Source organism: Electrona antarctica (assembly GCF_951216825.1).
Source record: "Electrona antarctica genome assembly, chromosome: 13".
Taxonomy (NCBI): Eukaryota; Metazoa; Chordata; class Actinopteri; order Myctophiformes; family Myctophidae; genus Electrona; species Electrona antarctica.
Window position 1 is genome coordinate 21894611 of NC_136794.1, and position 27811 is coordinate 21922421.

Here is a 27811-nt window from a genome sequence, read left to right on the forward strand (position 1 = left end):
AATCACCCTGAAGGTGAATTATATCCCGACAATGACCACCTAGCCAGATATTATGCCGCTTGGCATAATATGGCTACCTAACATAAATGAATAAATTGACCCATAACACAACAAAAATAGTTGCAGCTGGGCGTCTGCCCAGCTGCAACTCTGCAGGGCTGGAGCACTGTCGGAAAACAAGGACGTGAGTTGATCAAATAGAATCCATTTTCGGGTACAACTACTACTTTATCTATTTATCGCGCAATGTTTAGCTGTAAATGACATTGTGTGTCACAGTGTGTGTGTGTGTTTACATGGCTGTCATGCTGGAAACAGCAGTAAATCAAGCGGGGCGCAGCCGCACAGCTGGTGCTCAGAGGGTTTGATTAGGCAGCGGTCTGTTTTAGAGCGGAGCGGTCTGTTTATCAAGAAATAACACACCGCTGAATTCAGCGATTGACCAATCAGAATCAAGCATTCAACCAAGCCATGTAATAAGGAAGTATAAAAGAGGGCATAAGTGTTTAAAACCAGAAAAGACAACAATTATGCCAAATCATCACAATATTACAATATCCAATTTCCCAGACAATATCTAGTCTCATATCACGTTATCGATATCATATCCATATATTGCCTAGCCCTAATTGAAAGGCTGTTGGACATATCCATCTTTCACAGTCTGCCCACAGGTACCATTCTAATGCTGTCAATGTCAGCCCAGTTTCTTTTCTGCGCACAGCTGTGTACCATCCTACTCTATAACCACCTCCACCACAGCCATTTTAAGAAGCATTCCCTCCTTCTCCGCGGCTTGTGAGGAAAGTTTGAGGAAAGCTCCTCCACAGTGCCCTCCCATGTTAGGAGGAGGTTACAGGGAACATTTTCATGTGTTAGTCAAATGTTTTTTTTTTTTTTTTACTTAAGATTAGTCTATAGCCCAGGTTGAAACATGAATGTATGGTTTGGTTTCCTGGTAGGCCTATATTACAGACTAGACTTCATGCCTATTTCTGTTATTTGGGATATTTGTTATTTATAGAAGTTTATCTTCACCACAAAACATTGTGATTCTGACTTCATATCAGAATTCAGAGTTATTCAGAATTACTGTTGACACAATTCTGAAGGAAAACAAACTTGGATATCAACAATTTTTAATGTTATAACAGTGACAAAAATGGGCTTCCATAGTTATTAATGCCTGCTGTCTCAACGAATACTAATACAAATACAGGCACTATATTAGCTGGATGTGTGGTAACAGTAGGGGAGGAGAAAGAGGCCAGGTATGTTGGTGAAAGGGCATGCTTAGGTTCCCATAAAACCCTCATTCCTGGGATGGAAGAGGAGGAATTTGTAAACAAACCCAAGGTAAACTGTTCATTAATTTGGAAGTCACATAACTCAGAGGGCCACAGGATGTCTAGACCACAGACATACATACATGAACCACACACACACACACACACACACACACACACACACACACACACACACACACTCACACACACAGTCACACACACATGTGCATGCACCTTGTGTACTGCACATGCACACATGTAACCATACATCTTTCTTTAGTACAATCTGTATATTTTCGTTTCATTAGTTCATGGTTTCCTTTTTGAAAAATAAATTCATCAAACTCAGATTAGCCTTTTGGTTGGTCAATTTGAGCTCCTAATTAAAATTATGTTGCTAGGATTAGAAAGATTTTCTAAATCAATTAATCTTGAACCCAAGCAGATTTAGGTCTATCTCATTACTGCTGCACCTAACCCCACCTCCCCCCAAATGAAAAGAGGAAAAATACTGCTGATGTTTTTGACAATATTTCCAATGAATGGGTAGTTTGCTTGGTTGTTTATGTAGATTTTCAAGTCCAGACAGTGGCCCGGTTTAAAATGGTTGGAAGTAAAGAATGCACCTGATTCACAAAGGAGACCATTGAGTGCAGCTCAAGTCCTACACCAGTATCAAAGCACTTTGCAGCCAGAAGGCAACGATTAGCGGGGCGTAGCTCAAACCACATCTCTCACAAACACTCGTACATAGACACCCACACTTTTGCACACAGCGCACACGCTTACACAAACACATGAGCGCGCACCCTCAAACCTCAGGTGCGTCCATATGAGACGCACCCTGTCTCTCCCCTCTCATCTGTCGAAAAGCAAAATATGGGCTCCTTTGGAAAGCAGTGAACCTGGCCAGCAAGTCTTGCTGTTTGTTAAAGCTCTAAAAACAACAACCCTTAGGCCAGAGCTCCGTTTCCCTTCACGTCACATGGCCAAGGGTTCTGTAAGGAAAGACATCGAACGAAGCTGTGTTAAAGGACCACTTCACCACTTTTCAACCTATCTTCATATAATTAGCCCTTCACTAAATCCCACCCCAAAAAGCGATTGTCCAATGCCAATCCAAATAGTTTAGCAACGGTTGCTATGCAGGTCAAGCTTTCTTCGCTGCTAACGTGCCTATTGGACAAGGATGGGTTGGGGAGGGATTTAGTGAAGGGCTAATTGGTTCTCACTAATGCTCATGATAAAATACCACATTTTGTCCTACTCTGTGTCTCATAGGAGGGCTGTGGGCAGTTCAGAAACCTGTCCACCAGTGACATCAAAAATATCATATATTTGGATTTTTATTATCGTGAGAACGATGGTTTCCTTTTTTGCATTGCAACTTTTCAGGGTTAGAAAGCCTGCAGTTTCTATTAGCTTGGATTCCATATCGATGATGTCACTTGTGGACGGGTTTCTGAACTTCCCTCCTATGAGACATAGACTGAGTAGAAAAAGAATTGGGCTATTTTATCATGATTATTAGTGAGGACCAATTATACGAAGATAGCTTGAAAAGTGTTGAAATGGTCCATTAATATATTTTAGCACTATTGAATTGACCTTTAGTTGGCTATATCACTATGTGAGATTAAGTGTTGTTGCTGCACAACTCAATTGTACTTATCTAGAGAGCTGGGGCCTTATTTTCGCCTTACCCCCTATCCCTAAACTTCTTTGCCCTTTGTTTTTGTTTTAGATTTTTTTGTTTTTTAGCCGATCTACAAGCAGACTACGTGATGGGTCGATGTAGATCAGCTAGTTGAACAATTTTGAAATGTTTTTTTTTTAAGTAAAAAAAAGATAAGCAAAGAATTTTAGGGGGTAAGGCACTGATGAAAATATGGCCTGGTCTTTGGACACATAAGGTGATGTTTGCAGATCACCTGTTCCATATTGTTGTAATAAATAGTACAGTACATTTTCTCATGATTTATTAAATTACCGTTACCTGTAGGGAGTTTAGTACTATTGTTTCAATATCCATCACCATGAGATTGCCAAAACCAAAGACCTGTTCTACAATGAAATTGGTCACAAGAAGAATCATTTGATTCTCTAAATGTCCCTTTTAATGGTAAGTAAACGGAAACCTTAGAATTTTTCTTCAGCTGACTGGGGGAGATGGGTCAAATGACAGTAAAAATTTCCATTTCCGACTCCGTAGGGGAGATAAGTGAACTGTTGCCGGGTCAGATGCGACACTGCTTCCTGAACAGTGGCTTCTTGCAGGGAAGAATCTGGAGCAGTACCTCAGATGGTTCCCAAAGGCATGCGATCTGCCAGAGAACCGGCTGGTGAACCATTCTTCACACCCCCCCCCCCCCCTCCCCCCCCACATTTTACAAAGCTGTTCATGACCTTGGAAGTGCTAGTGAAGGCATGGAAAATGAAACCAAACAAAATACATCACTACTGGCTGGGAACACAGAGTGATGTCATCTGAAACACAACTGGCAGCGTAGTCGAGAGCGTTATCTGTCCCCCTCTCCCTCCCTCGATCCCTCAGCCAGCCATGGCGCTGATGAATTCTTTTGATACTTCAAAGAGACGTGAAGAGGACAGTCTATCAGTTAACAACCCTGGGTGTTTTTGGATGGCTTTTAAAATGCGATAGTGGCTGTTATGGCAGTTCATTGGTGGAAGAGGTCAGCAGGCCACAGCCTTTTCTAATTACACCATGACCTTCCTGGGCAGGATGCATTCCTTCTGTCTGATTTCCATTTGGTTTTATACCTGGAACATATTCCTCTGTCTGCAACTAATAGTGCCATGCTCTGCCTGATGCTCTGGTTGACTCACGATTGATTCTGTGACCCATGAGCCGTGCCTGCGTCCCAGTTTTTCATGAACTTTTCTGGGTTGTCACTTATTTAGCGGCGGGGGTTGGTGGATTTCTTGCTTAATCATCCCAGCACCCGCACTATAGATGTCACCGTGTTTGACTATCTAAAAAGCATGTGTGGGTGTTTATGGGGGAACTTCGGCTCACAGGCTTTGGCCATGGGGCCCCTGCTCTCTCCACTTCCCTGGTTTGCTCTTCCCTGCTCTGCTCCACGGCTCTGAATAGCACACAGCATCTACAGATGAATGCCCTGCCATCCCTGGCTCAGGAGGGCTTGAGACTGGCTGAACTAATGACCCCGGCTCCTTTGTGCCTGGCCTCAAAGGAAGAGGGGATAATGCTTTCTGCAAGGAGGAGCAACCCGCCTGCATGCTCCCTCTTCAAATTCACTTCTTCCTCGCCCAAATGATGATGGCACACAGCGTCATACTATGTTTTATTTGAAGGCCTTGCCGCCCTACTGATAGTTGTGCACATCCCAGCTCTGTAACATGAAGTATAAGGAAGCCAAGAGTGGTTGGGGCATCATGGAGGAATCATCCATTCATCTTTTGAAAAGTATATTGATCAACATTGTCACACTCTGACCAATAACAATAAATCCCTTGGTGCCATCTAAGCCTAAAGTAACAACTGGAGCGAATTGGATACCTGCTGAAAGTCACAAGGGGTTTAATCATAAAAACGATTTTTAAACGTGACACAAAAGAACAAGATTTGCCCTGGCCGTTGTTTGCTTATGGGATTAGGCTCTGTAGAAAGAATCGGATGGCCGGCCTTTTCTGCCACAACCTCTTCCATTTAACAACACTGAAAAGGCTGTCGGCCGAGACGTCCAGTTATCCAGCGGCTAGTGATGTTCTCATGACCTCACCTGGCCCCAGCAGAATATCTGCCTAATGGTCTGTACTAATGGCTAATCTAAATCTGTTGTTAAACCTATCTCCATGGCAACCCGCAACCACTGACCAGTGACCACACTGCGCTGGGAGGTTTCACACGTGGAAATTAACTCTTGCTTTTAGCTCGGAGCTTTTCTACAGTATATGCATATGGCGAGCAGCAGGAAGTTGCCAGTCTGGAAGCATTGGGCGCCTTCTAGAAGACGTTCCAAGGTTGACGGGGCAAGACCAGAACATGGGTGCTTGGATAAGTCATTCCCAACCGCCCCTTGACTCTTTTGTCCACTCCTCAGAGGAGCCGAGTTGCGAACCCTGCCACCTGCAAGGCACACTGGCCTCAGGAGCACTGCTCACAGTCACCATATGATTGATCACAGTATGGAAAACTGTTCAGGGTCATCTATCATCTATCTGTCCTCAGCTTGAACTGTACCAGTGTGTCCATGGCAGAGAAGGTTGCACGAAAAGAATAATGATACAGTCGGGGATGGCAGTAGAGGACATTCATGCTTAGACTTGGATCATATCGTAATTGCACTTTTGATTCCAAACTATGAAGGGTGTAATTTGGTTTTAAGAAAATGATAATGAAGCTCCCACTCTGGCACTCACACATGTTAACACTGACAGCGCTAGCATTTATTGAAATATTAGGATCTAATTCACGCCAGCATTTTTCCCATTTGAGCTCTTATTTTGAAAAGGCACATTTCCAGTCTACCGGAAGTAGTATTATCCTAGTAAGCTCTGGACAGGCCTTGTTTACAATATGAATCCAAACCGGGGCACTGGAGAGCTCCACATCGTCGGCTCTATGCCGTCAAAGAAACATTGTTTTGACCAAAAATGCCATTTGGGACAAGGAATAGGAGATACAGGCGATTTAAAGAAACTGATAGATTATGGCGACGGCGATCTAAGATGGACGATCCAGTGCTGTGACAATAACATAGCTAGCTAACCGGCTAACATAAGTAGCATTATGGCTCGATCGATCGAATGCACTATAAAAGCTCAATTGCCATTAATCAACGGCAATGGCGGTAAGCGTAGTATTAAAAAAATCACACCCGTGTGAACTGAGTGGTGTAAGGTCTTATATAGACTGATCAGCTGTGGTCTGACGTAATGTCTGACGTAATGAAATCACACCCGTGTGAACTGGGTGAGCATAGCAACCATGCTCATTTTTTAGCGAACAGACAGACAGACAGACAGACACGTAAACTAACAAAGCCAGTCGTAGGAGTGGTTTACACCACTCAAAAAATAGGCTTCAATTGACCTACATCTATGTCAATGGCGCTGAAAGAATTTAACTGGCTTACAGATGTGTGCCCTTACTTCTTGGGATACTCTTCTTTTATATATTAGCCCTTCTTTAACTGGCCTCTCTGGTTCTTGTGTAGCCTACACATTAGAGAGTTTACTGTTTAGAACATGTCTGCTTTGTCAGGTAGTACAGTACTTCAGCAGACAAACTTCAAGCACGTCTGACTCCACTGTCACCAATCAGTGGGCTCCAATTAGGCTTAACTGTGTGAATGGTAATGAATGGGAGGTGAAAGGGTTATGTTCCCCCTAGCGTGGCGTGGGAGCGAATTGGTGTACCTCACTTGACCAGAGTCTGAGACTGAAGAGGCTTGTGGAGAGGCATTCAGACTGGGAACACTATAACACAATAGTGCCTGTAACTATGAATATCAATAACATATTTTGTTCCAGAAGTAGATACACTGTAAGACCATGGCTTTCATTAAAGTTCATTCCGGGCCTCATGGTATGACATTTAATTCAATTAAACTCAGTTTCATCGTAGTGGCAAATCAAGTTATCTCAAGACACTTTACATAAAGAGCAGAGACCCAACGTTTTACCCCCTGAGAGCAAGTATTTGGCGCGTCTACAGTGACAAGGAAAAACTCGACTTTTAACACTGAGTGCCGCCTGGTGGACAAAAGTGGTGGTGCTTGGGTGCCGGGTGTTTTCAGGCTATTCCACTATGACTCGCGTCCGGTTTTAGCTTCCATCTTGAATGCTAAAGTATTAGCGTTAATGCTACCGAGCTAAAATAAGGCCAATCCTTGCTCTAGAAAACACCTATGTTCCCATCGCGCTCACCGGATAATCAGAAAAGACCTCCGAACATCGCCGTTCTGGTCAACAAATAAGTGAAGTGACCACAGATTTACTTCTTATTACCTTGTCAGCGACTCTGACCGTAATGCCTGGGGACTTGCTGAGTTTACTTTTGGACCTTAAAAGAAAGGATTCTGTTTGGCAGGTGTAATGACAGTTTATCGGAAAGCCATGTGCACAATATTGCTGTGCTCAATGCTCAGTGGGACCGTGATGTCTTGAACACGCACAGTGCGGCACTCCATTTTCATGATCGGTGGTGTTTCAGAGCACACCTGTTCTCCTTTTGTGTAGGCTCTCCTTGGGTAGAGCAGATGCCTCATCAGTATTCACACTTATATCCTCACATGGAAATCATGGTTTAATTAGTGTGTGTGGTATCAGGTGGCATATGACATCGTTCCCCATATCTGTATCCCCAGTGCCCTTTTGTGATGCCTCCCCGTTAGGAAGCAGCCTGAAATAAAATGTGGTAGAGCTATTGCTTCGCTCAGATATTTTTCCCATACCCACATAAATTGGCCATTTATGAAGAGGAATGGGAAATGTCAGCTTCCCTGCCCAGTGCTGCCCTCCTCCCTCTCCTCCCTGGGCCCTTCTCCCAGAGACACACACACACACAGTCACACACACACACACAAACCCCTCCCAATCTGTCTCCTTTCCCCTGGGGCCAGTGGTAAAGACATTCCAGGGCTCGGACTGCTGTGAAGCTTTTGCATTCGAGAAAAAAGAAAGAAAGGAAGAAAAAAGAACTGAGGCAGAGACAGAAGAAGGGAAGCCAGAGAGACGGGAGAGAAATGGAAAGAAGAAGAGAGAGAATATGGGAACCAGTGTGAGATCAGACCGCTGGACACAAGAGACGGAGAGAAAGAAACGATAGTGAGGGGAATACATGAGTTTTGGACACGATGATTCTGCAGTCTTGTCATGCATTCATGCAGCAGCAGCTTAACTTTACGTTAAGTATCTAATTGTCTCCACCAGGCCAAAGTATGTTTAGCACTCTGTCCGTCTGTCTGTGTGTCTGTCCGTCTGTCTGTCTGTCTGTGTACAGCTAATCTCTGGTCCGGCCGATGCCAAACTGTGCACACACACCTAGATGCCAAGGACAAACCTCTGCCTACATTTTTCCACAACGGCCTGTTATAGCGCCACAATGAGGCCGACTTTTGCAAAACACATTTCTTTATATTACTCGGACACATTGTATCCATCTCCATAGTCTTGTCATCAGCACGGACCTGTCCGCTTCCCCACATTCAATCCCCATTGACCTTCCCACTAGGCAGAGGAAGAAATGCCACTTAAAAAAATCAAATCAGCCTCATGGTGGCGCTATAACAGGCCAATTTATGTTTTCACATATAACTGCACCGATCTGTGTACAACTTTGTATGCACACAGTAGTATAGTGGCCAAGGAAAAACCTTTGCCCTGCATTTTTCATTTTTCACCATGAGGCTGATTTTATCCCACGATTTTGTAACCCATTTTTCACCCCTGTGTCAATTATCTAATGTGATCCTGGGCTCTACACACCCTCCGCCAACCTAGTCCCCATATATGGGGGACATGGGGAGAGCAACGAACTTGAACTCATGCTTCCTTCATGCCTGAGTGTCCAAGTTGCTCCTTTACACCTGACAGGGGGGAGTTTCTCTGGTTGGATGTAGCGTGTGGAAGGAACACGTTATTCCAGCCAGTTCCTTTCCCCTCCATCAGGCACCCCGGCTGGCCAGGGGGAGGCAGTTTAGAGACCAGGATTACTGCATGTTTTTGTGAGGGTACCTACCCTAGGGGACACGGGGAGAACATGCAAACTCCACACATAAAGGCCCTTTCGCCAACCCCGCCTCGGGTATGGGCACTGATGACGCGGAGGAGGAAACACGCCGCCAGCACCCACAGCGTCCCAATCGGGAATCGAACCATGGACCTTCTAGCTGTGAGGCGACAGCACTACCAACTGTGCCACCGTGCCTCCAAAACACATTTCTGGACAATACTCGTACACATTTTATCCATACATCTCGCAAATCGGTATACACTATCTCCATAGTCATGGTTCCATATTGTAAGTTAACTCTGTGTTATTTGACCGCTTTCTATTTTTGTTATGATTTTAAGTAAAAGCCCAGGGGCCCAAAATCTGAAGAGAATAAAAACGTAAAGAAAAGTAAGAACAGCCTTCAAATGTGCTAATGCAACCAATATTACTGTATATCAAGGTCACATTTAAGTCAGACCAATTTAAAGTGTCCGTGACATCAGATATTAATTCTGATTAATTGATGATGAATTTGAAAAAACAAGTATTAGTGCTTTTTCTGGTTTGCTCTCATTAGCCAGTGTGTAGATTTAAGCTGAGACTTTCAGAGCTTCAGGAACCATCCTTGTTCTAGTAAAAACTAAACGCCTGCCAGACTAGTGCAGTTTTTCTCGCCACGGGGACCACCAGCAGACATGAGGGGAGTCTGTTGTGCCAGCAAGGAAATGCTGGAATGTAATGTGATGAGCTCGTAACATTTCAGCTTGGAAAGTCTGTCTATCCTTTTTTTGTGTCATTTAAAAAAAAATCACACCTGTGTAAACTGAGTGGTGTAAGGTCTTATATAGACTGATCAGCTGTGGTCTGACGTAATGTCTGATGTAATGAAATCACACCTGTGTGAACTGGGTGACCATAGCAACCATGCTCATTTTTGAGTGGTGTAAACCACTCCTACAACTGGCTTTTGTGTGCATAAAAAAATGACCATGGTTGCTATGTTCAAAATAATTTCTGACGTAATTAAATCACACCCGGGTGAACTGGATGACCGTAGCAACCGTGGTCATTTTCTCTGCGCAGAAAAAGCCAGTTGTGAAATCACATCCGGGTGTGATTTCATTACGTCAGATCAGAGCTGATCAGGCTACATAATACCTTACCTTATTTCATTACGTCAGACATTACGTCAGACCACAGCTGATCATTCTATATAAAACCTTACACCACTCAGTTCACACGGGTGTGATTTTTTTGGTACGGACAGACACGTAAACGGACAGACACGTAAACTAACAAAGCCAGTTGTAGGAGTGGTTTACACCACTCAAAAACAGGAGAATGTAATAAAATAATGTGAAATATGAGGCCTTGTGTCAAAGAGGACAGAATATTGAACTGTGATTGCCTCTTTTCTTTGGTCCGTATTGAATCTTCAGTCGTGGCAAGAATGTGCAAGTTGATCTCACTGCATGGCTCTTGATGTTATCACATTTAATTAGACTTAGACTCAATGCAGGTGGCATGTTCTGCAGAGTGGAACGCATGGAATTTCCCTCATATTATTTTAGTGACTGACATCACTGTCTTTTTATGTCTTAAGTCTGACGTTCTATTTTATTTTGACTGTTACTATGGCTACTGCTGATGAACCAAAGTGATCTGAAATCAAACTGACCCCCATGGGCAAAACTGATGACCCTCGCAGGAACTTTGGATTGGCTATTAGACAGCGCTGAAGGCGTGACTTTGAACAATAATATCTTATCTCATCTTATTAACCTTTTAAGTCAAATTAGTATTAGTATGTTATTGATAATGAACACCCTCCCCCACTCTGTACTGTCTGGCTCGCTCTCTGCTCTCTCTGTGGGCTGCCTGCGTGTTAACCATGACAGCTTTTGTCAGGCTGTCACCCAAGTCTCGGAAGTACACAGGGGATTCACATTGGCACTCAGTCTAGCGGGAGAATTCCCCCTTTGGTGGATTGCTCCGTGGTCATGCAGCTTTGTGTGTTGACTAAAAGAATCTGCATTAATTACGGCCTTTCTTCACTTTCTCTGTGGTTCATCAAATCAACTAGAGAAGCTATTAGAGAGTGGTTGCTTACGCACACACATGCTCGCACACACACGCACACACATACTCGCTCGCGCGCGCACACACACACACACACACACACACACACACACACACACACACACACACACACACACACACACACACACACACACACACACACACAGTGGTGTCCACCGGCCAATCAAATCTTGATGACGTAACTAAGGTATGTTTGGTGATTGGCTGGGTATGTATGTATTGTGTGCAAGGTGCAAGTTGGCAGCTTGACAGAGTGCATTTCTAGTTTTCACTAGAACTATTATTATGTTTGAGTAATTATCACTTGATCAGCGTTTTCTACCATTCCAGACTACAAAATAAGTGATGAAAAGTAAAGATGAAACTTATGCTGCTGATATTATCAGTCAGTATAGAGACAGAAATATGTGCTGTATCAGCTCGTATATCGGTCTGTCTGTCTTATCTGTCTATTTCTCCATCTATTTCTATATCTATCTCTCTATATCTATCTCTATGTCTCTCTCATATCATACTGCATAAGTATACCGTATATTGAAGTCACATACAATCTCATCTATGCTTAGCTGATGCCCACATGGCTGGGTTCTATAGTTTTCAACGTTTGTGCCAAGCGAAGTGGCACAGTTTGAATACCAAGTGTCCCTTTGTTTGGCTTAAGCTCATCCTAGCTCAAGGTTACATGATCCACTGGTGGAACACACTTGCTTCTTCTGGACCATAGAGGAAACTCTGCTTTCGCTAGCAGTGGGGGTGGAGGGTTCTTTTTTTTTAACATTCTCTCTCAGAGTGACAGATCACATTCCACTGCTCAGATTTACTTGAGAGGCAGACACAATCCAGAATTACACCCCGATAAGCCATTCTGAAGCATTCAGCTGTGGTACCATACCACCATCTCCTCACATACTAGCAGGGGCAAAATGGGACTCATAAACCATGCATGGAAAAAAAGAAAGAAATGGGCTTAAATTCACTGTGGTTGACTTGTATTTGGAGTGGCTGGACAACCAAAGAGGCTAGCTGGACTACCGTTTACTACATGTTACTATATTCAGCAAGCAAGGAAGGATGTATTTCATCACAACACTATTTACAGTATCTATCTATCTATTTATTTATTTGTTTGTGCAAAGTCTCATGCGTTTAGATAACCCCTCCTCAAAGTTTATTCTATTCTTCTAACTAGCAATACTTTGAAATGAATACAGTATTTAATTTAACTTAAAGCTCAAAGGCCAAATGTTCCATTCCCCCATACTGTTACTGGCAGGGCTTGAAAAATGGGACATGGCGTTTGACTTTAAGGATTTCACTATGACTCAAACTGGCCGAGTCAGATAATCAATTTCCAATTTAATATCTATTTAGCTTAATCAATGTCTCAAAATAATATTCTGCATTTTTATGGGCAGGGCATGTTGGTCGTGGGCTCTGGCCCTTCTCTTTGATGAGGAAGAAAGAGCATGCAAGAGACTGTAATCATTTTTACATCATCTTGGGGCAGTGCTGTATAATTAGAAAGGGTTGATTTCCTTGACCACAGCAGGGGCTGAAATTGCAGGCCTTGCCCCAATCGGGAGTTTAGGAAAGCAACTGAAATAGCGCTGTTGACTTTCCATCCTTGTGTCCCTCTGTGTTCTATAGCACGGGTCAGATGGAAGTGAAGTTACTGTAAGGATAACTTGTACTTCACAGAACAGTCTTCTGTAGAATATGCATCGTTTTTGTCAGTTGATACTTGCTTGATACAAGTATAAATGTGCCTATAGTAACACACTGCATCCTGTTCAGCTGTGCTTGGATGACCAGCTTTTATGTGGTGCCTCTTGTTTTCAGAAGCATCGCCCCTAATTACAACTTTGTCATAATCTCTTTAGCATGTATTATGGTCAAAACCTGCATCGCCCACGAGCTGGCATGGAGTGGACACGGCACACGAAGGCAGCTTTTATGATTTGATACTTGGTGTAGCCAATGGTTTTATGAGTTTAAAGATATGGTGACAATGAGGATATATTGGCACTGTTAAAATGTTCAGCTCTTGAAATGTTAGAATAGACTCAGGGCTGTGTAGGTTGAACTGTTCACAAATGTACAGTCTGACACAAGAGGTGAACTCTGCATTGGTTCTTTTTACTGTGAATTCACAGACGCAAAGGTTTTCTCTTTTCTGTCTAATTGTGAAGGTGACTTCACTAGTTCTGTGATGCATACATGGATTATTTTCTCTTTGCAACACAGATAAAGCATAGCTGTGCAACACACAGCTGCTGCAAAGCTAAAGCGAGGATTCCTATTGAAACTACTCAATATGAATTAAGTGAAGAGCCTCTGTTAACTTCAGAATACTAAACTACTAAACTTGTAACCAAATCAAAGAAATCAAAGCAATGAGTGTTATCCCAGTTCACTGTTTACTTGTGTTTCACATACATTACTTTGACTTTATGGAGAGTAAGTCCTTTACCACATCTAGTGGATTTCTTTGGCAGGAGTTTTAAACATCTTAGGCAAACTGGCAAAGTAACTTGAAAGTCCAATAAGCACCATAACTCGATACCCTCCAAAGGAAGTAAGACTGTAGTATAGGATTTCTGTCCGAAAGATGATCAGATGTTTTATGTTATTCTTTTGGAAGAATAGAGAATTCTCATACAGCTTTCTCATTAACTGCCTGTAGACGGCATCTGTTTTTGTCTTTATCTTTTGTGAAATATTACGTTTGTGTTGTCAATTTATATTCCCTCATTCGTGGTTGAATTCTTAGTTTGTGAATTCCATCCAATATAACACAATATTCTGTTGTGCTGGACCTGCTGATTGTGGACACAGATCTCTTGCCAAAAGGTTACAGGTCCCACAGGTCATGGCCTTGGCTGAGCGACTGGCGGACCACTTCACAAGGTAGAAACCAACTGGGGGTATGCAGAGAGGTGCTGCTGTGACCTTGCCGCTTCCTGCCTCTGGCATTCTCCTTTGTTTAGGAGCTCCTTTAAAAACACAGGACAGCTTTGTGTCCCCTGTGGCGAGGCAGAGACTGGACGAAAACATCTCTCTCTGTTTCTGATTAGCCCTGTGGCCAGCAGCACTCGGTTCCCCTGAGGAGAGGAGCAGAACAGTAATAGTAGCCTCTACCACTTGCACTCCTGTCTTTTGCGATTGGTTCAAATCTTCGGCTGCAGACAGGCGTCGTTGCTAATCTGAACAAGTCTCCCCAACGAGAGAGACCCGTACAAGCAATGGTCCTGAAAGCAGAACCAAAGCTAATTGTCATTACTGTGGTTTGCCACAGCTGCGATTATGATCTCGCTGGGCCTGGTGACGCAGAAGCTGTATTATTAGAGGTTGATAATTCATACATTTTAATTTGTGGCCATGATGAGTGGACAACTTTAATGCCACAGAATAGATTACCTCGCTCTGCGCTGGCTCCATGACTGGAATAGTCTTTCCATGCAGTATTGGCTTTCAATGGTGCAGGACCTGTGTTTTTCCCATCTAGACTAGAGCTAGGGTTCTGCAGAGCGACCTAGCAGCCAGGTGAAATCATTTGCAGGTCTCGGGCTAGGTCATGTACGTAGCTCAGGGGAAATGTTACGGGGGGAAAAGGCCTGGAATGTACAGACCATCACACAAAGGAAGAGTGGACTTGATAGGACACAGAGAAGGAATGTAGGCATTATCCAGACCGCGGCTCGAACCTGATAGCCGGAGCAAAGAAATAATAGTCTTTCTATAAAGACTGATAATTTGAGAGTACAGTGTGCATAGGAGAAACATTGCACAAACCTATCGGCTTGAATGTCAGGCTGTATTAGATTCCACACCCACCAGCACAACCAGCTCAGCAGGTTCCTATGTTTTGAAATTCTTTGACGCCGCTGTACAGTTTCATACAAAGGCAGGCTTTTCCATGGGAAATAGGAAACAGTGCTTACCCTTATTTTGCTATAGATTGGAAGCGGTGTGAAAATATACTCTCCTGAACGTATCGTCAGGTTTCATGTTTTATAGGTTACTGCCGGGAGCTTTTCTGATGGCTTATCAGGCCACTGCGCTCATAGGAGATGTGAGAGTGCACATTCCCATAGGTTAGGTTATCTGTTTTAAGCCGTAGCCTTGTGATCACACTGCACAGTGCCAAACCACTAGGAACTCTGGGAAGCAGGTTGTGGGAGAGATAAAATTGGGTCTTTTGCCCTTGGCATCATTAGTTTCACCATTTGTCTAAACCATACATGGGCAACTGGCGGCCCGCGGGCCACATGCAGCCCCCACCTTCACTTAATGTGGCCCTCAGGTTAATTTCGGAAAACTGATATGTTATTGATTTCAGCTGTTACAATTCCAAACATGCGAACATCACCTGCTTTAATTACTTGCAGTCTAAATTAGTAGCTTGCTGAGTAGTATTACAAATAATTGTATTGTCTTTTTTATGTCCAATATATTTGTATTTAGTTAAAATGACTTTTCAGGATTCCAATTAATAATAGCAAAACATTATTCAGGATTTCAATTCAAATATAGCAAAAATAGCCGATCGACGCGTTTTGAACTTGTAGATCGGCTATGCATGCAATGTGGCCCCTCTGGAGTGAGTATGGAAATATAATAGCCCTCTCCATCGTCAAAGTTGCCCACCCCTGGTCTAAACGGTAACCCGTTGTCTTGTTTGGTGAATCAGCCTTCACAGTTTGGAATCAGGGCTGCCTGCCAGTGTGCAGAATGAGTCACAAAATATTATCTAAGCTCAAGTGGTCAATGATAGAACCTTTCTTTACTCTGCTAACTGAGTGTCCTTCCCCATGTACCCCTGTGGCATGAGAGAAACTCACTGGCTCATGACCTTAGGTTTAAATACACACCATGTGGCTGTACATTCTCATGATGACCGCACGCACGCACGCATGCACACACACGCACGCACACACACACACACACACACACACACACACACACACACACACACACACACACACACACACACACACACACGGCTGGCTCAGATTTTAAGTTTATTGGGTATTTCACTCTTCTAGACTAGTCTGGCTTTTGTGGGCACCACAGACAGTTTTTAAATTGCTTGATTTGATATTCAAGCTATTTGATATTCATTTGATCAGACTTCAAGCTTCATGTTAACCATGTTAGACTCATTGAAAACAGGGACGTGTGTTTTCAATATGTCATGACTCATGGTTAACATGGAATTTGAAATTGAATGGGCTTTTTTAGGAAGAGGACGTGTCTGATCCAAATGAATATCAAATATCTAAATATTGTATTAAGCAACTTGCACCACACAAAAGTCTAAGAAAGGCATATAGTGAATTCCCATATCCACATACCAATTTCTCATAGCTGGGTTTATCTCAGCGAAGCACAAAGAAGTAATATATTTTTTAATATTGAATAATGAGTTTATATAATCCAGTCTTAACTTTCACCTTCATTGTCAATTTATGAGCAGGCTATATTAAAACAGGCTAAAAAAATTGTCAGTGATGTTACCCATTAAATTTGAATTTGTACTTCTGCCCTCTGGGAGAAGGTACAACGAACCGAAGTGCAAGTACATCAGGTTTAAAAAATCGTGTGTACCGGCATCAACTAAAATGTTGAACGAAGCTCTGAAACAGCAGTGACTGTAAGAGGTTAGATTTTCCACACTATGTGTGCACTTGTATAATGTTGTATTGTATTTTGTTTGTCATTGAAATCTGAATCCCCCCCCCCCCCCCCCCCTTTCCCCTCACTGTATGTTTCTTTTCCCTTTTTACCTCCATTAGGATGAATTCCTGTACTGTTCTTTGTCTATATAGAAGTGTCTATTTGTACGTCTCTAAATGTTTTGATGAATTGAACATGGTGGACCCTGTTGTAAACAAGTGTAATGCTTAATTGGGTCGTCCACTCACAGTTAACAGCCTTTGTATTGAGTTTGTGCTTGAAATGTACTGTAATTCTGCAAACTGTTAATACAATTTTCAATCAATCAATCAATTGTGAGTGGCTGCAGCAGGGGTGAAAGCCCAAGACAAATTTCCCTTGTGGACAATAAAGTTTACCGCGACCTTTCACAAGCCCGTGTCAATGCAAAGTTGATTTGATATAATTGTAAGTGATATCACATACTAAAAGTTCTCCCATTTCTCTTCAGCAGGTGACGTCCACAGCCACTATGCCCCGAGGAAAGGCCCTGAGGTAATCCCTCAGCCCCATGAGCCCGGCAGTGCTCACCCTTACTCCCACGATGATGTGTTCAGGCTGAGTCTGGCCAAGGGGGTGTCCATGTCCCTGCCCTCTTCACCTCTCCTGCCGCGACAGTCCTACATGATGCCTTTACGTGCTAGCAAAAGATCACCAGGTACCTGTCTATTAACATCTCCCACCTTTCAATTACAAACTATATACAGTTGGAGGCCGTCGATATTGTCCTTTTCTTTTTGCTGAGGTTTGCGTGATCTGCGCAAAAGGACAGTTAACCCATTTTGGGCGGGAACCCCTTTTGGTGTTTTAAACATTGTTATAATTTAGCTATTGAAAAATAGCAGATCTACAAGCTTTAGAAGGATTTTTTAAAATGTTGAGGTCAGGCCTAAATGGGTCAAATGATAAGGGACAATATCGGTGGCACCCAACTGTAACATCGCTCACTATCCTAACCGGGACACTGGGTTTCACAAGCGGCACCTCAGAAACCTGGAGTGAATGTGGCAACAGATGAGGCAGAGCAAGTGAAAAAGATCTGATACCCTTCATGATCCATTTGAAACCAAAAGACCCCCCCCCCCCCCATGTCTAGGTTGGCTTTGAAATTATGGTTAAAAAAAGAAAATTAAAAGGAAGGGGGGAAAAAAAGAAAATATGTCTGCACAATTAGTATAGCATTGCTCCACTAGCTCTGATTTATCATGGCATGTTCTTTATCAGAGCAAAGGGCAAAGTATATATTTTCTTTTCACCGACAACCCATTGATTGTACATACACACACAGCACACGATTCCAGGTATTGTCATTTGGTTGTGGAATGTGCACGGCTATCTGTGGTAGTGAGACGTCTGCATTGGTCTCTCACCTGACCCTCAAGAACAACTGCCGAGAGGGGAAGTAGAGCTCTCTGGTTGGCTGTTGAGCCTTGTTTAGCCAAAGCAAATAATTTACCCCTCTCTTCTGCTTCGGTCTAATATTCTCAATTCTTACTTCCTATCCTGAGCACATAGGATTTGCTTGAGTCTTTTTATTTTTTGTTCCCAATGCTGCTTGAGCTTTTGATTCAAGACTGCAGACTACTGCTACGCCCTAGCATGGAGAATTATTTCACCTTATTTCCTCTCATGCAGGTGCACAACTGTACTATTGCGGTGTGTACAAAATGTGCGCATAAGCGATTCTGTTAACACCCGGCATCTGACCAGGCTGATCTCTCAACAACGTTAGTATGTATACACTTGTATACACTTGTATACACTTGTAGTATGTACATACTTCAAGTGTGTTTGGTGTGTAGGGGCTTTTAAGCTCTGCAACTGTACATACTGTAACACCACCTCACTCCCTCAGCCTCGCCTGAACTCTCCTTAGCTCTTCATCCACACTAATGCATTTTTGTTTTAAAACACATAACTCTTACAATGCTTGCAGCATCGTGTGTCCACACACTACTCATCTTTTGAACCCCTAAAACCGAGACATTTCAAAACGCTGCTGACGTTTTGTTGCACCTTGTTGTTTTTGTGAGTTTATACATTGCATTTTAATCTGGATGGGCGAGAACGGAGACCTCTTAAATGATGACACCGACACACCCACGTTCACTTTCTGATTGGGTTTATAATCAGTCACAATGTGGCCTTCCCTGATTCCCCGTCCCTATCATATGACCCGGAGAAAACAAAGTTTGAATTTTTTGTTGTCCATGCTAGCAGTTATTCTTCAGTTAGTTTTACAATGCTACTACTGCTTTTGTGCAGGAGGCAAATGTATTTTGATGTCCACATGTGGAAAGAGCAACAACAAAAAGTAGGGACTAGCCTATAGTGCCAGGGATCAGGGAGGAGTTTCGCTCAGAACGGGTTATTCTGGTTGCCATTTTCCTGCCTTCCAGTAGGCTAGTAGGCTATAGTAGTAGGCTGCTAGGCTACATTTTCCAGACATATACCATTGTAGATATAAAATAATTAAATAAACACTGTATGGTTTGGGTGTCAGATGACAAAATAACATAACCTTGATCCACAACAGTAATGGGTCTGCCCTGTCCGTTTTATGCCCTAACTTGTCCGTTCCACCGCGGGCCGTCAGAATTATGCTTCCATTGTAGCCTCGCAGTCCGTTGACTGTCGGAGATATCAAATAATTAAATACACACTGTATGGTTTCTTTGATTTGGGTGTCAGCTGACTGCGGAGAGAACACATGTTTGACTGATCACTCGTCACTCTTGTGGTGTTTTTCCCTCTCTCCCTGGTTCCATAAGGATATGTCCACATGTCTTCTCGTCAAGTAAGATGTAAACTGAGAACTGTTTTGACGTGAGGGGAGGGGAGGCGGCTATCGGATCAGACCACCGAACATTTTCTAAAGGCGAATAATAATAATAATACCACCGGCGATCCAGAGCCATATGGTAGAAGAGATGTGACAAGTCAAAGATAGTAGAGAGATGGAAGATGGTGTACTGCAGTGACAGTGTACACACCAGCGTCACTGACAAGCAAACTTACGAACTACAGACTGGCAACCAAGTAGCCTAGCATCCTACTAGCCTACATGTAGGCAGGAAGATGACGCTCAAATAAGCCAAAACCCTACCGAACGCGCCCCTATACATCACCAGGAAGGGTCATAATACGTTGTGTTGTCAATGGTATCAGATGTAATATGCGTTTTAAGTATGTATTATGGGACTTTTCATTTTAGAATGTGTTTTAAAATGAAAACACATTAGTGTGGATGTAGCCTCAGACTCCCTATTTCAACGGTTTTATATTTAACAAAACCCTCAAGTGAAGTGAGACATCCCAAGGCGCATCCTCTACATCATAATTCAACAAACTCCTCACTTTATGCTCAGAATGCATAATGCATTTTCTATTCCACACCATAGACCCTGTATCTGCCATCAAGCTCAGAGTGCTGTGAGCACTTTGTGAAGCTTTTTCAACACTTAATCCCATGCCGGGACTGTATCTGTCTCTGTGGACTTCCTGTTAAAGTGAAGTTTCCTGTCTACCTTCAGGTGCTATTGTGTCAGCGTTGAACATCTGACAGCATTCCATGATTGACAATCCCCTCTTAGCCCTAAAACACTGTTGCTTTCAGCCTAGCGTTTTCAGACACATGTCAAACTGCTCTGGTTAGTTATCAACCTTGGAAAATACCAAATATACTGTGCTAGACAAAATAGTTGGAGACAAAATATAGTGATTATAAAGGACAGCGCGAGACCATCCTGTTTCCCCTACAGATGGAAGACTTCATGTAAACACCATGTTTCAGGGGTTTTGTTTGTCTTATTTGCAGTGTTGTAAAGTAACTAAGTACATTTACTTAGTTGTACTGTGTACTGTACTTAAGTAAAATGTTTGAGGTATTTATACATTACTTGAGTATTTACATTTGCCAGTACTTTTACTTCTACTCCACTACATCTCAGAGACAAATTATTTTACTCCACTACATTTATTTGAAAACTTAAGTTACTAGTTACTTTGTAGATTTACAATATTATTACAACACATACATGAACCACTTCAGCCTTATATACATTTCAGAGTATAGTTTGGGCATTTGAAAATAGTAGATCTACAAGCTCACAATGTGTCGTATCGTGATGCATTGTGAGCTTGTAGATCTGCTATTTTAAAATTAGTATTATACATTTGAAAACTTTAAATTGGACAGTCTGCACAATGATGAGTACTTTTACTTTTGGTACTTTATGTAAATTTTTAAGCCAATACTCTTGAATTTCCGGACTTTTACTTGTAACAGAGTATTTCTAGATTGCAGTATTGATGCTTTTACTTAAGTAAAAAATGCGAGTACTTTTTCCACCACTGCTTAGTTATTTGGTCAGCTTCCGTGAGGATGGCGGCCCACGCGACGGCCGGACTTTATTGGCCCTTAAATAATGGGCATGTGTTTATGCTGTATCTAATTATCAGTCCTTCCTGGCTCGCTCTCTTCTTCGCCATGTTGAGAATGTCGCTCATCGGCAGCTATGGGGCGCTCCGTCTTCAAAGCAGAGGGCACGGGTTGTATCTCCACTTGTTTCAACCTGAGCCTTTTGTATTCTGATTCTCAAGACTTAGCAAAGAGGGTAGAAATCTTTTAAGTGGTCACTCGGCTCCCTCTCACATCTGGGAGTCATCTGGGGGCTATCTCGCCTTTGTTTAGAGTGGCAGAGGCTTTGATCTGTCCTTTAGTGTAAGATGTGTTGAAGTGTAGGTTTGGGCCATACACGGTGAAGCATCTGGTATGGTTTGGGATGTTGTAGGTCTACTTGGCCTGTCCAAGTTCATGTTCATGTTATTTTGAGCCGGTCCAACTGGATTCACAATTTTCACATTAATTTGAGCTTATTTTGAATGGAGAAGAAACCATTTCAACATTCAGCTACAGAAAGCTGTCAAGTAGACAGAGGTCGGATTCTTATCTCAATGCCATTTGGGTTCACCTGCAGTGCACAGTCAAGTTAAACACATATTCACAACACACATTATTGTTATTTGCAACGACTGTGTTAGAACTCATCTAAGTGAACATTGATGAAATGCACATTTACAGTGACAGGGAGGGGAGGAGGATGGTGTGTATATAGAGAGGTGGACTAGGAAGGGAAGAGGGAAGGGTGTGTGAAGGTGGAAAGGCCCCCGGAGAGAGAAATGAAGGAACACTCATTAAAGGTGCATTCTCATGAGGGAGCACTCACTCCCATCAGGGTGCACTCGGGCAGAGAAGAGGGGGGGGGGGGCAGGGACAGACTTGACAAGATAGGATGACGGCCGGACGTACAAGGCAGGAAGGGCAGTCGAGGCTTGGGGGGAGGGGAAGGGGAAGGAGGGGTCGACTGTAGGCACTGTTCCACTGTCCTCGGGGGAGGGGAAGGAGGGGTCGACTGTAGGCACTGTTCCACTGTCCTCGCAGGTGAGTGTGAAAACCCGCAGGGAGAGAGATCACACCTCCGCTTAATAAACACATACTCCAGGAAATGTCTCGGCTCTCTGACGAAAACAACTCGGGCTGCAGTCAGTGCTGTGCTTTCTCCTGCTCAGGCCTTGCTGTGCTTTCTCTTGCTCAAACCATAGACGCAAGCAGACGCCGCACAGTCACTCCCTTTTACTGTAAAACGCATCACGGCCATGTGTGTTTTGTTTTTATGCGCACGCACATGCGTGTTTATCTTTCAGCCTGGAATACATGGTAAAGCAAAGTTACTATATTTACCCAGGGTATCTGGGCTAAGCTCAAGAAGTTGTTTCCAGCCAGGCCCTGCTCATAGAACATTTCATGGTAGTGGTTCAATGCCTTGCTCAAGGGCACTTCAGCGGTGGTAATTTTAACGTGTCGGACCGCTGATTCGAACTGGCGACCTTCCGGTATCAAGACCGCTCCGCAATCCGTTCGGCCACCGCTGCCACACATGGTGTGACACAGCATCTTGCCATTGTTATACTTACTGTTTTGTTTGAGTGTATGTGTGATCCAAGCAGCTTGAATGCATCCAGAGTTGCAGTGACTACAATCCTGTAGAAAAAGGTCCCAGGGCATGACCACCATCCACAATCACCTGGTGATTGGTTGATTTCTACTCGCCAACCTATCTATCCGTATTACCTTCCTCCCCAGCCACCCCTGCACGGGCACACTGACAGGATGTGGTTTCCGCGCCTGCAAACGCATTTTGCGGCCCGGCCTTATTTCCTGACAGATTGGATAATGTACAGCGTTGTGGAAGGCCCCCCTGACTTAATGGGTGTTCTTTTCCTGAAAACTTCACAGGGGGACAACAGAGAAACATTGAGTTAATTAGGAGTGTGACGGATGCCCAAGCCACACAGGCCCCGACGCTGTAGGCTGCCACAACTTTGATCAGCTAAGCCCAGAGCTTAACCATCAAACACAGCCCCCTGACATGTGTTGAACAGGACCCAGCCTTTACAGTTGAGTCCACACAAGGCCCCAAAAAGGAGGGGAGGATACTAGAGGAATGTTGTCTATAATTGTCCAAGATAAGTTTCTCCGTAGCATAGGGCCAGGGGTCAGTGTAGCTTGTCCAAAACCTGAACCTCAATTATAGGTGGGGGACACATCAAACTGGTCCCAAGATGAGCTTTAAGAAGCACCTTTCTCTGATATCTCGGGATATAGTGCTGCTGCTCCCCACATCTGTACTCCCAGCGTTGGTCTCTACTCTCTTGGGCAACTCCACAGTGACCCCGTCTGGTCATGACAGGTCACTGTGCTACCCAGTGGAATTAATAGCGTCTGTCCTCCTCAAGGTCGCACTGCTATATAAGCTCTATGGTGTGCTTTGGAAATGACGGCTCCCCTGTCGAGACTGTTTGGTCTTATAGGCTTCAGAAAAGCCTATAATTTCCCTTTAACGATATATTCGCATATTTACAATCACCCTGCCTGTGTATGAGATGAGACCCGTAACAGTGCCGCTGTCAGTTCTGTGTAAGTATCTATGAATTTCCACTAAGCGAATGGACATGGGTTGCTGAACTACCCACTTAAACCATATCTATATACATATGCTGCCTGCAACGCGATCCATTATGGGCTTGTAAATATGCAATTTTTTAAAACAAATATTTGCCTATTTTTGGCAAATGTTAAAATGTTTGCAGAATGTTCACCTGTTATGGAATTCCCTGAATAGGGACACTATAGTTCATGTGGGTAACACATCCACCACTGATGTGACCATTCTCAAGTCACGTGGGCAACAATTAGCCCTATATATCCCTCCCTGTCTGCCTTCAAAGGAGCATAAAACGGCAGTTCATATAATATTTATTGCTACCATGGGCTGCTTGTCATTTTAATTGGTGTATATATGCCATGAGGCGTGGGGAAGATCAGGTCTCGGGTAGACCATTTCACGTGGAAATAATTTCAACTTTCATACTTTGATGGGGGGTTGGATAGGGGCTTCGGCTCCCTTTGGTTCAAAGGCTGATTATATTTATCTGTCACCCGAGCAGATGTGCACATCAGTGAAAGAGAACACAGCTCAGTGCTTTAGACTGATATCTCTGTCCAGAGGATTTGAAAATGCCCCCCCAAACGTCCTGTTGGCCATCCAGGCGTGGAGGTGACCCTGCTGTTAATGCTATTAGACTGGATGCCATCCTGCTGTGGTGGAACACAGTGCGGATGCTTCCACTTAGTAAGTCATTCTCAACCTCAAGGAAAATTCAGTGAACCTCCCCCGCCACCCCCCGCCTACTCCACAGTCCTTGGCTAGCCGGAGCCAGCTGTGTTTGCAAGTTGGATCGGGTGGAATTATTTTTTTGCTCACAATGGGTTGATACATAGATCTCCTTGTTGCTTATCTTTTCCTTTGTGGCTGGTATCGGTTCAGTCGAACGTTCCTTGGCTGGCATCCATGAGTGATGATGAACTACCTCCATTATCGGCCAGGATGAAGGGCTACCACATACATAGATGTCAGCTTAGCCTCCCCCAGAAACACCTCAAATAGAAGGACTCCCCCAGAAACACCTCAAATAGAAGGACTCAAGAGAGGTCATGAGGAAGATAGAAATGGAGACACAAATGGCCCTATGGTCACTTGAAACGCCCTTTTTGATCATTTAATGCATCGAGAAAATAAACCATCTCGAGCCAGAGGTTCATGTTGGTTACTGACCTTTTTCCCATTTTGATATGCCAGAGAGACACCTTTTCTAGAACAAAATATCAGAATTGGCAATAATTGGATTTTTAATACAATAGCTATGCCTGCCGGGTTATTGATTTGGCGAAGCTACGGGAATTCATGAATACCAAATATTGGAAATGTTTCTCTGAGCAAAGCTTGAAGACGGATATTAACACAATAGGCAGTGTGACAAAGATCCATATTCATATCAATGTAGAATCGTAGGAAAGTCATGTCATGGTTAATAGAACTTGATGAAGTACTAATGGTTTCGCCACAGCTGTTTTTCATCACATCTAATAATTAAAGTGCAGCCATTCATTAATGTGAACTAGACCTGTGCCCATCGGGCACCGTTCCTACTGGGAACAATGAAGGAATACATACCCCATCCCTGTTTTAACTGTCTGTCTGTGTAAGTCCTTGTGCAGTGGTAAACGTCTGTGGTGTGGAGTGCAAACTGACTGTGAAAAGTGGACTTACTAAGTAATCAAATGGCAGGTTTGGTGAATATGGCTGGGATTTCCATGGCAATGTGATTTCAAAGAACAGTTTATACTTGAACTGAAGCAAAAGAAATCTAGACATACTTATTTCACATGAGTGATTGTGATAGGAATCTTTTCATCACCCTGGCTGTGTGACTCATTTCCACACTCATTTCTCTCAGTAATAATATTACCTTTATTATCCCCGCTGAATAGTTTTTAATTTCCCTTTCAAGTTACAGATGCAATGACCAAAATGATACAACATTTTCATAAAACTGCCAGAGCGATCTACGAAACACCTCACTCTTTAAAACAAGAGTAGTTGAGTCTCTCTTCAACCCCAGTGGCGTCACATTTTGATGTGCATTCTGCCGCTCTCCCAAAGTCCCCTCTGGGGTACTCGCAGCAGAGCCACAACTCCCTGGTGGATATTGATGCCTCTCTGCAGCGCTGAGCTTTAAAAGGCCTTGTGATGCTGCAGAGGACCCATCTTAAAAGAGCCCTGATGGAGGCTGCCATTCGAAGTGCGAAGTTCTATTCAATTCTTCACTTCAGTACACATTGGCTTCTTATCACGTGCAATCCCCTTTCTCATCCTCTGTGAATCCCCAACTGGCCCACCGCCTCAATGACCATCGCTAAACCGAAACGTTTGTTTTATACTCTTTACCAGTGCTCCCAGTAGATTTGGAACACTGTTGAGGTGGATGGTTCATTCTCTGGTGGTGTCTCTCATGTCGATGTATAGGATTACGACCATCTAGCTTTATGTTAAGATGTTTGAGCTTGAGCTCATCTTTAGAAAATGCATGACCATGTTCTTCTTAGAGATCAGTGGATAATTCATAGCTGCACATACAGAAGAACAGCATGTGTGAAACGGCACACGGCCATCAGGCATAGTGTTTGTTGAAAGGATAATGAATCTCTCACAGTGGTACATTTGGAAATTGCATGAGAAAACTGGATAATAAAGCCCAGTCTATGAATAGGCAATAAAATACAAATTTGCATTCATAATTATGGTTAATTTTACACTCTGTCATGCCAATGTATGAGGCAACGAATAAGTATAATTAATACCATGTCTCAACTATTTTAGAAATGTAATTAAAAAAAGACGCATTTGCTTAAAAAGATGAGGTTTAGCTCATAATAAGAAGATGGGGTACTTTCATATGTTCCCCAAGAGACAGCCAGTGAATTATGACTAACTGGTAATAGTTATGTTGCACTCGATTTGGGAATCCATTTCAACATTCTCTTATGCCTGAATACATTACGTTTCACTTTTTAGATGTGGAATGACATTTGGGTGCATAAAGGAGGGTATTGTCGGCGTTGTTAGCGCACAGAGGACACTCTGTGTCCCATTGAAGAGTTGAAATGTGAAGAAGTCAAGGGTCCACGTGGAAGAATGTTGGAAGAACTCCTTGATCATCTCCCGTACATGAACAATCCTCCTTTTTTCCCCTCGCATCTGTGTGATTGACATCAGCTGGACGTCATTAGCGTTTGTCCACAGGTATACTGTGTGCGTGCGTGCGTGCGTGCGTGCGTGCGTGCGTGCGTGCGTGCGTGCACGTGCGTCTGCTGGTTGACAGCTCACAGTGGTCATGGAGTCTTGAACTAGCCAATATGCAGAGCATCCTCACCACTGCAGTCACATCTCGTCAACCTGCTCTTCCCCCGAGACCCCCCTCCCTCTCCCTCTCTCTCTCTCTCTCTCTCTATCTCTGTTCCCATCACTCATGTCACCTTTTCTTTTCTTTTCTTTTCTTTTCTTTTCTTTTCTTTTCTTTTCTTTTCTTTTCTTTTCTTTTCTTTTCTTGATAAATAAAAAAAAGGTTAGGGTTTTTCCTTGGACTAAAGAGCCCGCTGCTGAAACAATGCAGACAGATTAGTAGAATAGTGGCAACATTTCACTTGGCATATAACAAGAAAGGAGTGTGTCCTGTCTTGTTTTTATATGCCTATAATGAGCTTTTTAAATCCACCCAGTGGCCCATTGATGAGAAACCTGGCTTATTTGTCCTCTGTCATCAGTGACATAGTTTTGTTGTTTTTCCAGCCCTATGTGCGTATGTACGTACGTATGTCTCTGTCTCTGTCTCTGTCTCTGTCTCTGTCTCTGTCTCTGTCTCTGTCTCTGTCTCTGTCTCTGTCTCTGTCTCTCTCTCTCTCTCTCTCTCTCTCTCTCTCTCTCTCTCTCTCCTCTCTCTCTCTCTGTGTTCAGTTGATGATAAGTTTCAAGCATTATGCCGCCTTTTCCTAGCTTTGAGGAGTTCAGAGTTGCTTTTGGGAAGACGTCATGTTGTGATAATCCTT

General features: G+C 43.3%; 1 protein-coding gene across 4 annotated transcripts in view; it reads left to right on the top strand.

The window, feature by feature from the left end:
• The window catches only part of LOC306935277 (protein TANC1-like), a gene marked incomplete at its 3' end in the record, with an annotated part of 154030 nt that overhangs the window by 25067 nt on the left and 101152 nt on the right, over positions 1–27811 (top strand). For 3 of the 4 annotated variants that reach the window (XM_079518248.1, XM_079518247.1, XM_079518245.1), the window contains exon 3: positions 17255–17461. In XM_079518248.1, coding sequence (XP_079374374.1) covers positions 17255–17461 — 207 coding nt within the window. The remainder of the gene's footprint in view (positions 1–17254; positions 17462–27811) is intronic. The other variant, XM_079518246.1, reaches the window with a different exon arrangement.